This window comes from Lates calcarifer, linkage group LG4 (assembly GCF_001640805.2).
Source record: "Lates calcarifer isolate ASB-BC8 linkage group LG4, TLL_Latcal_v3, whole genome shotgun sequence".
Lineage (NCBI taxonomy): Eukaryota > Metazoa > Chordata > Actinopteri > Centropomidae > Lates > Lates calcarifer.
In genome coordinates this window covers 12,612,658-12,624,919 of record NC_066836.1, presented here as the reverse complement: position 1 = coordinate 12,624,919, position 12,262 = coordinate 12,612,658, and the positions used below count along the sequence as shown (strand labels likewise).

The 12,262-nt window shown below is 40.3% G+C and overlaps 1 protein-coding gene across 8 annotated transcripts in view; it reads right to left on the bottom strand.

Annotated features, from left to right (window-relative positions):
• The window catches only part of clcn2a (chloride channel, voltage-sensitive 2a), a 42,731-nt gene that overhangs the window by 8,740 nt on the left and 21,729 nt on the right, over positions 1-12,262 (bottom strand). For 4 of the 8 annotated variants that reach the window (XM_018676639.2, XM_051070022.1, XM_051070026.1 and 1 more), the window contains exons 3-16: positions 11,637-11,768; positions 10,247-10,375; positions 9,741-9,874; positions 9,278-9,367; positions 6,727-6,750; positions 6,134-6,212; positions 4,535-4,660; positions 4,030-4,114; positions 3,462-3,563; positions 2,768-2,870; positions 1,197-1,352; positions 1,038-1,107; positions 837-947; positions 89-302 (exon numbers count right to left, since the gene is read on the bottom strand). In XM_018676639.2, the coding sequence (XP_018532155.1) occupies positions 89-302; positions 837-947; positions 1,038-1,107; positions 1,197-1,352; positions 2,768-2,870; positions 3,462-3,563; positions 4,030-4,114; positions 4,535-4,660; positions 6,134-6,212; positions 6,727-6,750; positions 9,278-9,367; positions 9,741-9,874; positions 10,247-10,375; positions 11,637-11,768 (1,555 nt within the window). Of the gene's footprint in view, positions 1-88; positions 303-836; positions 948-1,037; positions 1,108-1,196; positions 1,353-2,767; positions 2,871-3,461; positions 3,564-4,029; positions 4,115-4,534; positions 4,661-6,133; positions 6,213-6,726; positions 6,751-9,277; positions 9,368-9,740; positions 9,875-10,246; positions 10,376-11,636; positions 11,769-12,262 lie in introns of those variants that run through there. The other 4 variants (XM_018676638.2, XM_051070023.1, XM_051070025.1 and 1 more) reach the window with 4 other exon arrangements.

Sequence of the window (12,262 nt, the reverse complement as noted above, 5' to 3'; positions counted from 1 at the left end):
TGGAACAAAGAACAAATGAGAGAACAAATAAACAAGCGACAACTCTGTCCTGAGAACTCAAACAAACAGATCGGACACGCTGACTCACTCGTGATGTCCCATGCCCAGCTCAGGCAGGTAAGGAAGCTTCTTGATGCGGATGATTGAGTCATACAGAGAGGGTTGGAGCGCCTGGGCCACGGCGTTGGCCAGGATGACGGCGATCATCACAGGCAGGATGTGGGAGATCTGACCGGTCAGTTCAAACACAATGACCGCTGTGGATACAGTGTGGGTGACTGCTCCAGACAGCGCTGCAGCACCTGTGTAGGAGGGAGGAGAATTTAAGTGAAATCTTTCTTTTTATGTCTCGACTCATCACAGCCATTCACATACACTTAATAGAGGAGGATTTAGTGTGTGATCATAGACAAAATTAGATTGTGCAATGTTAAATGAACGTGAAAAATAGCTGCGTGCTATTAATCAGAGAAGAATTTACTACAAGACTGTAAATCCAAACAGGATTTTCTGCAGGATGTTGTTCTAATTCATAACATTTAACACCGTCCTGTCGCACTAACCAGTGAGTCATGACTGTGGCAATCTTGTATTGAACGATTTTCTACTTTATTTCGGCCTAAAACGTAATATTCAATTTAAGTGGAATCAATTTTCATCAGTCACATTCTATAAGCTGATACAAAGTGATAAAAATAGCTGCGGTTTTGCAGCTTTCAATCGAGGGAGAGAAAGGAAGAGTTAAAAGTGGTTGGAAAAGTTAGTTATCATAGTAATCAAGACAAATTAGGTACAGAAAGTTGAATTAAACCTTTAACCATTTTAGAGCAACTCACCAACTACAGCATAACCACCAGGAACTATGGGATACACACTGCCGTCAGCATGTATGCCATCAGGAAACATGGCAGCCATGATCTCGCCGACGAGTCTGCCAAATGCTGCACCTGTCCATTACACACAGGTACAGCGAAAAGTTATTTTAAGGAGTTCTTACAGCTGCAGCAGAAGCCGGTAGAAAAGTAGATTTTATTCACCGATGAGGAAAACTGGCATGAAAGCCCCACATGGAACAGGCATGGTGGTGGCCACAGCAGACATCCAGAACTGAAACAAGGAGAGACGAGGTTCATTCTGAGAGATCATGAATGTCAAATCATCGTCACTATCAAATGCTATGCGTGCACAAGGCCTACCTTCATGATGATGAAGAGGATGAGTGTGATGAAGACGTTGACTTGGGGATGTTTCCAGGCGTGGTGGTGGCTGATGTAGTCGAACTCCTCGGCCACGCCCTGACGGCACCATGTGCGGTTGTCGAACAGCGCCACCAGAGACTCGTGCTGCGTCAGCTGACGAGTCGACACAAGGGCAAAGTTATTTTTAAAATGTCTGTTTATTACATCATCATACCTGACTGTATGCCTTCTTAGGAGGCTCTGTTGACCACACAAGGTCAGCAGCAAAAACTCTGATGGAAATCTCTGCAGCCAAAAATGCTGCATTCAAGGGCAGTTTGCTGTGTTATGGTGCTGGACAGACTTTCACTTCAGACTAAAGACTGGACATTTTTATACCTTATTCTGCTGCATTGTTTGCATTTAATGTATTTACCCAAGACTCCATGGAAGGTAATGATGATACTAAGTGAAGTATCCTGGTGAAATAAAGTCCTTTTGGGATATTGTTAAGTTTTAAATTGAGTGATTTCCAGCAGCAAGTGAAAACAAAACAGGTAGAGACTAATGAGATTATTATTGTTTTGAAGGTATTTGGTTGTAAACTTAAGGATTGGACAAAATTTTTACCTGATTGTGGCATTAGAAGAAAAGTCCATGGATCACTTAAATCATCAGGATTTATCCCCGGGGAATCATGAATCTCTTAAGTTTTATGGTAATGCAACCAGTAATTGTTGAGATATTTCAGTCTGAGTGATGGACTAAGAGAGAGGCAGAGTCAGCTGTGCTATCGTGACTAAAACTCTCCTATCAGGGTGACATCATTTCACCTCCTTACAGTACAGCTCCACTTGTTTTAAATATTTTCTAGAAACAAAAAGAATAACTTTTTTAATACCGGCGCAGCAATCTGTTTTATTCTATTTCAGGAAGTTTCCATAAATGAGCATCACTACCTGAAAAGAAGGAAAACTGCACTGGGAAAAAAATCCTCTCAACCCACCAGCAGATTTTTTTTCTTGTTAGGAGAGTTTGAAAGGCTCAAAGTGAAACTAAATGGCTTGTTATGCAGGATGACTGTGCAGTGTGGCAGGTGCACAGGCAACTTCAGCTCACAAAACTGTGTGCTCTGCATCTCTGCCTATAAAAGCTCAACCTACATTTCACTTTTTTGACATTTGTTAAACTTTTCCAGTGGCAGCATAGTTCAATATGTCTGCATCCACTCATTCTGAAACACAGGCTTACTGCTTGGGTTATTTTTTTGCAATGTTGCATCTGGCAGGTTTTGGATTTAGCAACCCTTAATATTCATCTATTTGAGAAGCGTGTGCAGAAGAACTTAAACATAGAACCGTACTAACACAGTGACAACAACATCAGTTTTCTGTTCTCTCTGCAGAGAAAATTGTCCTAACAGTAACCCATTAGAAAAAATGACAGCATTGGGTGGCTTAAGCAGAAGCAAAAAATGACCCACACAACCTGACACCAACTCTCACATCACTTAAAATGATCATCAATCATTTAGCAACAATAGAGACATGCTTTCATACTGTCAGAGGAGTGTGAAAGTATATTCTCACCTGTCCAGCCATGAACTGCCCGAAGCCCGGAGGGAACGTGAGTGTGGAGACCAGCAGGGTGACGAGTGCAGGATACACCAGACGCCTGACAGGAAGAGAGGGACTGCAGGGTCATTAATGGGTGCACTTGTCACACTGTATGTGCACACTTGATTTCTGACTAGTGGGAATGGAAAGTCTATAAATAGCTCCCTGTGATGTGGGTGAAACTGACCCAATTTATACAAGGACTTTACCTAAATATCCCAAAACTACATTAACACTGTGACATAAGACACAGAGCCAGTTTTAAACAAAATTTTAGGGGCACATGATCTTGAGACTTTGGTCTTTCTTGGGTGTGATTACATTTTTACATGTTGGAATGTGACTTTTCTTAATGTTTAATATTAATGGGATCTTAAAGGAACAGTTCACCATTTTGGGGAAATACACTTATTCGCTTTCTAGATGAGAGTGAGATGAGAGGATTGATAGCACTCTTATATATATATGAATGTCAAACAGGGAAAACAGCTATCCTAGCCTTCACAAATCAGATAAAATATGATACCTAGTGAGCTTTAGAGGTGCTAGTTGACAGGTTTTCTTAACGTCTAACGCTGCTCAAAACGTCTAAATGTTCCTTCAAGGTGGACAAAGGTAATAGAGGGTCTGTAAAGCTTCTATGTAACATGAGGGATCAGATACTCACTTCCTCAGCAAGAACTTGTTGATAGTTTTCTGTTTCCTCATGCACTCTACAATCAGTCGGTTCAGGTAGACAAACAGAGCACCACCAAAACCACAGGCAATCCTACAAACAGACAAACACACCTGATTGGTCTGTTGAAGGTGAAACAGAAGAGCATCCTGGGATTAAACAAAACCTGAAACTGAGTCACTCCACAACCGAAATACAGCTTCATCTTTGCTCCACCTGGTGGAGTCAGTCACTTTTCTGAGGCTCTCTGACATGAAAAGCCAACCAATGTGAATGTATTGTTTTCTCTATTAAAGCATTCTGACATCAAACAAATCAGACTCGGCACGTGACGATCTGGATACAGGCTCTACCTGTAATCAGCAGAGTAAAAAGTTAATTTCATGCCCCGCTCATCGAATAAAATTCAACCTTCAGACTCTCAACTCAGGAATGTGAACACAGAGACAGAGAGAGAGAGAGACAGACTGAATGAGAGCTCAGATCTCCTCATTAATTCCGGCGTCAGACTGCTCTGGGATCAGTTTAATGTGGCGTCAGTCCAGAGAAACACACTCACCCGAGGATGGCGAACGCCGGCAGCTCCTGAAGGTCAAACGGGAAGTCCAGACGGAAACGGGTCTTAAAGAGAGCAGTGATGGTCTCTGAGGAAAAAAAAAAAAAAAGACTGCCGTCACGGTGTCGAAACTGTACAGCAATATGTTAAAGGAAGAAATGTACATGCATTAAATGGGCATTTAGTATATAATATAATATAATATAATATAATATAATATAATATAATATAATATAATATAACATAATTCAGTGATGCTATATTCATTTTATATAATAATATTGACCCTTGTCTGATTAAAGTTATTGATGATATAAAGTGAGATTTCTTCACTTGTTTCAGATCAAATTTTGAGATCTTTATTATCACTGTATGAGACAACAGAAAAAAAACACACGATAACACAGGTAGAGTCACAAACACACAGAGATACACAAACACAAAAATGCATCATTAAACAGGTAGGAGAGGGACATGGAGAGCAAGTGATGTTTTTTTTATGTTTTACCTTCCTCCTGATTCCACACTGCCAGCACCCTGAATATGAAGGCACTGAAGGTGGCAGCAAAGAAGCCCCTCCAGTAGTTCCTCACAGCAAAAAACGTTGATGTTACCTCAATACTGAACAGCACCCCTGCAACACAGACACACACACTTTTAATCCCACACAAAAACAGATCAATTTCTTGGGCACACTTTATTCACGTGTCCTGGACGGCATCATTATCACGGCTGCGACTAATGACTGTTTTTTCATTACTGGACATTAGTCAGTTGGTTATTTCCCTAATTAATAATTTTATTTGTAAAATATCAGGAAATTGCATAAAATGGCTATAATTTCTCACAGCCTAAAACACAAAGATATTTAGTTGATTCTTCTTTATAACAAAGAAAAGCATAAAATAATCACGACCTGTTTATGCTGCTCATTGTATTGAAAATGCTAAAAAGCTCCGTGACATGTGTATGAATCCTCTGTCTGGTCCAGTTGATCAAACTGAATGAGGCAAAGTGTCAATCATGTGCCAAAAACAAGCTCCACTCGCCTCTTGTTGTGTAGCCATAAGCATCTATTCTACTCTATTCTGCTCCGCACAAAGAATACTCACAAAAATCTGACAAAATATTCATAACTCAAGGCTTTTCTTGCTGGCTTTTTTGGTCCTCATCAGCAGATGACGTGAGATGTCACTCAAAGCTCTGGAAAAAAGCTAATAAGAGGACCTTGAGTTAAGCTTATTTTGTCAAGTTATTATCTCCAAGATCAAGCATTCATTTTTACACTCAAGAATGGACACACATTTTGTAATATGTGTGTCCATTCTAGCTCTTCAGTACCTTTAGCGTTCATGTTTCACCCCACAGAACAAACGTGTTGGACTGAACAAACAACAGACTGATGATTTTGCCACTCTCAGGCCAATGAGTGTGTTTACTCCCAAAAATTTAATACCAATCAACACACAAATGATAAAATATCTTGTATACAAGTAGAGAATTTGTTCTTATGGTGGTGCAAGAAGAAAAGCTCATGGAGTCTACAAAAATGGAAAAGGTTCATCCTCAGGGGAGCATGAATGTGTCTAACAAATTTAATGGAATCTTTCAAATCATTGAAGGGAGGAGGAGGTCACTAAAATTCAAGTTGTTCCTGTTTTGATACTGTTTTTGAGGTCAAAAGGGAACTCTCGATTTTAATTTTTAAGCCAACATGAAAATGAAGTCCTATCAGTGCTAAGAAAAAAAAAAGAAGAAATTCAAACATCTACATTTCCAAGACAGATGGGCAACTCCTGCTGAAGAAGCTCCATCACAGCTATTTTTTTCATTCCACTGCAAATTAGTTTGTTGCCTCGACTAGAAGAAAGGTCACAGACATTAAAATTGCACATGAATATTTGTGTGAAAGGATTTTTCCCCAATGTTTTAGATCACACTATCTGTCCAATATGTTTCTCTGAATCGGAGTTAGACTGACGGACTGGCCATGATTGGCATCTTCTGCTGCTGGCGGGGTAAATATTCTCCTCATCTAATTAGCTCCCATAATTTTCCACCATAATTAGATACCATTCAATCAGAGGCTGCAGCCACGTTGTCTTACCTCCGATAGGGGCAGCGAAGCAGCAGCCCACACCCACTGCACAGGCAGCCGACAGCATCTCAGTGTTCCTCAACTCGTTCTGTCCAAACAGAGTCAGATATACACACAGATAGACACACACACAGACAGAGCCGCACATGCCAGCAAATACACACACACACACACACACACATCCCAACAGGTGTACATGTTCGTGCAAATGCCACAAACACACAATACCCAACAAATGCATCTCTCATGAGAAAAAAAATGTCACCAACTGTTCACAAATGCAACAGTTTTACTGTAAAGCTGCTGCTGAATCTTTTCACATTCGATGAGATTACATATATATATATGTGTGTGTGGTGGGATAAGGGAGGCCATAATTGAAAACACAGATCTGAGTGTTGAAATCATGGAATGAGATGTTTGTAACAAAGCAAAGGCAACACAGATCGATGTCTCGCTGCAACGGTTCACTGAGCAGAATCAAACACAGCGCAGACAAATGGAAAGGCATCAATCTATCTCAGCCTCTGAAATGGGCAGCATGGATTATTAATGTTGATGGAATTGGCAATAAAGAAACTATCTGACTCATGCATTCATACCTTGCTTCCCTCAAAGGGCTCTTCCTTTAGCAGTAAAAGTGAAACACACACACACACACACACACACACACACACACAAAAAAAGACAGAAATATGTGTAAGTGCCATCTGTGGAGAGGTTACCTTTTTTTATCCTCCTCCTGGAAGACATCCAACTCATTATCCAAACCACACAAAATCAAACAAGCGGCGAATGAGCTTCAGCAAACACAGTCTTGATTCCATGGTGGACCGAAATGACATGTTCCCAGACTGATTATGTTTAATGGCCGCAGTCGACCCCCTGGACTATTTGAGTCCCTCTAACTGCGCTGACGTGTGTTTTCCTTTCTCCACATCACTGAGGTCTATCTTCCTCTGTAGTGATGGGGATGCTGGTGCTGTTGTTACATAGAGGAGAGCTCTCCCAGCACAGCGACATTGTCCAGTGCAGAAACAGACAAGAGCCAAAGGTGAGGTCTCACGTGAGTGGAGGCGAGAGTGTGTGTCCTGGCAGAAAAAAAAAGACAAAAAAAAAAAAAAAAAACCAAACAAACAAACAAACAAAAAACTGTCAAAGACTTTTCATAGTGCAGCAGTGTTTGGGTGTTATTCTGTAGTTTTCTTTCTTACATAATTACAAGATCAAAAATTTGTAAAAATAAAGATGATTTTTGATACCATATGAAACATTACAGTACATTTCATATATTTTGTATTCACTATTATATTTATTCAAGTAGAACTATATCTACAATATGTATATTTCATCTGTTACTTCTATAACAATTATACCTCAATAACCTGCAGAGTTGCACTACTCGACTCTTACTTCTGCAAAGCACAGCTTCATATACAACGCTCAAATTATGTTATGTGTGGTTATGTGTATGTGTAGTACAGGAATGGGATAAGAACTTGAACTAAGAACTTTACTGATCCTTTAGGGAGGTTCCCCTCAGGAAATTCTGAATTTTTAGATTGATTTCTTTAGATAGATAAGAACTTTATTGTATGTAGCTTCTGAATGCTATTGAATTATTTGTCTTATACTTTTGTATGTATTAGTTTAAAATAGTTAAAGGGTAAAGGAAAAATCTCTTGAATTCCTGAGCACATTTTATTATTTAGTGTTTTTTTCTCTCTCTCACAGATAACTAGTCAATCATGGATCACAGAAATATTTTCAGTGGTAAACATGTAAGATTTGGAATAAGTCCCTCAAGGTAAATTAAAACAAATGCCTTTTTAGAAACCATCATTTGGCACATTTAGTAGTGGGCCATAAAGAGCAGAGATGGTCTGATGGTCAAATAAACTGGTAGTGATGAAAAGGTCCCCAGGTTGATCCCCAGATTATGGGTGGCTAATGAGACGCTCCGTCACCCTCAACTGCTCCAGTAGAGCAGGTCATTGGCCAACAGATCAGACTGTGGTTGTACTATGCAGTTTCCAGGGGTGAACGAGTGTGTAGCAAACTGCTTGAGTGTGAACAGGACGTTCCTGGAAAAGAGAGCATTGGTCTCTGTGAAATTTCCCTTGATCATAAACAGATAAAAAAAGAAACACAGGCATCACAGCTTTGAGTGAGAAGCGACTGGAGAAACTTTTACAGGTGCAGTGTAAGGCCCAGCTGCAGCGCAAGTTCAAATCATGAATCATTCATTCAATTAATGATGATTTATGCAAATCATGAATTAATCACCTTATAAGTCAAATCTTTAGGCACACATAAATCAGGCAGATAATAGGGAACAACACCTCTTTACAGAGCTGTAGCAAGGATTTTAGAACAACTGCAACTAGATTTTTCTGAATGAAATTTGACATTTTATTTATTAATATCATTGTTTAACTTTCTATGAATTTAAAAGATTCTTATCCATCGCACAGTACAATCAGGGAAGCGTCTGATCGGTCCCAAATTCATTCTACAGCGAGAAAAAGACCCCAAACATACACAGTCGCAAAGAACAATATGCAGAGATGTGAAGAAAGAGGAGTCCTGCTGTTGTGGTCTGGCCCTCACAGAGTCCTGATCTCAACATCAGCTAAAAGCATCCTCAGTTTACTTGTAGTGCCTCAGAGATATTAAGTAGGTTCATCACAAAAAGAAGTCTGGAATACACTGACCCAGAGATGTCCACTATTTAAGTAAGTTTAAGTGGGTTTCTTTTTTAATGTACAGACATAAAATTGATTATCATTATATTATCAGAAACAAAGCAAATGTCGATTCGCTGCAGTCTGTAACCTGGTGTTATTTCATCATGATTCAGCTGGATGACATTTCAACAAGACAAGTGTGACCAACCTGATTAACATTTAGAGTACAGAGAGCACAACACGTCTCTCACCACAACCTGCCATACAGATGGATAATTAATGATTAATGAATGATATGTTAATTAAGAAGCATTATTGATTTCACGTCTGAGAGATGATATGTAGATGAAATGGCGAATGTTCCAGTCAGAGGCAGAATCTGTGAATGTCCTTAAAGCTCATTAACAAGTTTGAATTTGTGCATCTGCATGCCTGAAAATCTGCAGAATAATTTTAATGCGGTTACCATTCTCACCATGTAAATCCCACCGAAAAGAGCGGCCATGAATTTGCTCAGGAGGGCGGCGCACAGGCTGGCAACGTGAACGAAGGGGCCCTAACAGGGAGGACGAGAGAGAGATGAGGGTGTTAGCGGACAGGATATGACTGAGAGCACATTTTAGCGCTGAGTATAGAGCATGCTGTACTGAAGTTTAGGGGCATTATTCAAAACATTTGCAAGATTAAACCCCCACTCAGATTCAGCTCAAACAACTTTATCACTCCCCCCGAAATGGGAAGTGCAAGTGATCTTGGCAGTAAATCGCTTTTTTTATTTTCACAGCCATGGATTTAATGATAGTAGGAGGTTATTATATCCTGTCGGCAGGAAACCTCAAAACCCGTCGAGCTATCTGTCTTGTGTAATTCGTGCAGCCAAGAAGCCTGTGATGGGAGGGGATGAGGGGAAAAAAATAAAACCCCTCTACCTCCTTCCCCAGGGGCATCCCGCTGCCCAGGGCGCAGGTCAGGCCGATGACTTTGGCCACAAACGTCTTAAAAGTCAGGTACTCCTTCAGGACCACCCCCCTCAGTATCGTCTTCATCTCAGGAATACCTGAACCTGCCAAATGAAAACAAAGAGAGGCCAGGTGGAGTGATGGAGCGGAGAGAAAAGATGAGGTGACAGAGAGCAATTACAGAGAGGGGGATGAGAGGAATAGATGAAGAGTAAAGGGGGGTGGGAGGGGTTGGGGGGGTTTGGGTTGAAGGCTGATTGATATTCATATAGTTTTCTGTATGCACATCTCATCAGAGGTATATTTTATGGATTTTCCTGCGGGTGTGACCACTGAGGAACATATAGCAGATGTCCTTGGAGGCCTTATGCTGCATTATGGGGCCAATTACATTATTCAAACACAGACATGTGACCATGAATTAGAGATATGAATACATATGTTTGTGCATAAATGTGTGTGTGTGTGTATCTTACCCACAGCCTGAGGCGCCAGTATCTGCGTGAATCCCGCAGAGAAAGTGATGAGCACTACAGGGTAGGTGACCCAGGCGATGTACTGCAGGAGCATGTTACTGTCCAGTCCACCATACATCCACTTCTGTGCTGCACATACACACACATAAGTAACTTCATCACAGTATAATGCGGTAGAACTCCCACATCTATCAAGATTTATCTCCCCTGATCTTCCTCCTCTTCATTACCTCTTTGTGCTTCTCTCCCTCTCTTGCCTTATTCATGCGTTTCTCTTCACCTTTTGCAGCCTGGTGCCCCCCATGCCTCATTCATCATTTAGCTCTCTTACAGGCAAATTAACCGTTTTATAAAAGAGTTGAAGAGGAGGAAGAAAAACTGCTTGGATCAGAACATCTACCAGCATCAACACTAAGCTAGCTACATATGAGAGTGCACCTATTTCTCTCCGTTCTGGTCCTCTGACTACCACAAAGGAAATAAAAGGTCACTTGTTCCCAACCTCGCGACTCTTTGGGGGCCTGACGAAATAAAATCAACCAGTAATTTACTAGAGAATGAAAAAGTTTGAAAAAAGAGTTATGTTTTATCAATTTTCCTATGTTGCTAATCATCCTGCAAAATTTAGGGTGCTGTGTGACCACTCATTTTACATATAATACAATATAGCCGTTAATGCAGATGTATGAACATTCAGTGCAGGAAAAACAATTTGCCTGGTTAACTGATCATGTTTGTAAATGACAATCAAATCCCTATTTCCTGCAGAAAAAACTGAAAAATGTGAAAATGAAAATGACTAAACCACAAGCTGTCACAGAGAAGCAGGAGGAGACTAAACAGAGGTTTAACCAGAGAATCTGTGCCACTCTTCACCAGATGTTGGCTGTGATGAACAGTGTTGTTGGCTGCCTGTGTTTTCAGATTTATCCAGATTTGTGTGGATGTAAAAATGAGCTCTTGATGCGCAAGAGTGAATAATCTCTGCAAAAAATGAGGAAAAAAATCCTCTTTGTTTACAGTTTAATCAAAATCAGGATCAAATTTTCTTCCTTGTTAAATTTGCTTTTAAAACAATAATTAATTATCAAGTAACCGAATTAATTTAAAGTGTTGAAATTGGTGCATGTGGTGCACATTTATCGATCCTTTAAATATTAATGAAAGCCACTTTGTTAGCCACAGTTCAAGATCAATATTACTCGGTGGCAGTCGGCCATTCAATCTGTATTGATATTTTACCGTTACTCCACTTCACACGATGCCTGACCAGCTGTGCTTTGTAAAGCTTGGCTTAATTCTTTCAACTTCGCTGCCTCTGTGAGGAAAAGTCCTACATTCACTGTCTGTCCGTCTCTCTCTCTTCTCTGGCTCTCTGTCTCTTTCCTACCTTCTTGGCAGAAGGCGATGGCGTAGTCCATGACCCAGCTGACCAGAGCCATGAGCAGCCCCAGCAGAATGAGGAAGATCCAGTCCTCCCCGACCCGTGAGATCAGGAACTTCTGGCAGCGAGATGCACACACTGAGGGCACAGAGATGAGAGAAGAGAGGAGCTGAAGCAAAGCAAAAGTAAACTCTCTGAGATGAATCTGTGAGACGTGATGGGACTGCAGAGAGAGACGTGTTGGTGTGAGACTCAAAGAACCAGCAGTGTCAGAGAGGAAGGAGAATATGTAATGACAGAGGAGAAAAGCAAGTATATTTCATTCACAGAGGCCATTCAAAGTGCTTGCACCTACAGCAATGCATTAAATACATTAAACAAAAACATACAATAAGAAAAAGGTGTAAATATAATATAAATAAGTATAAAAGGTATAAGGGTTGAGCAATATGACAATATATGAGAAATATATTTGACATTTATTTTTTACCATATTGTGATCTCTCAGTTTAATACTACCAGTTAAATTACATCAGTGTTACAGATCAATGAGCAGGATTGATTGCGACTGCTGGATTCAAAGTATTTCCGTATCAATGTACAATTGTCAGGCATTTAATTAACCGGATTAG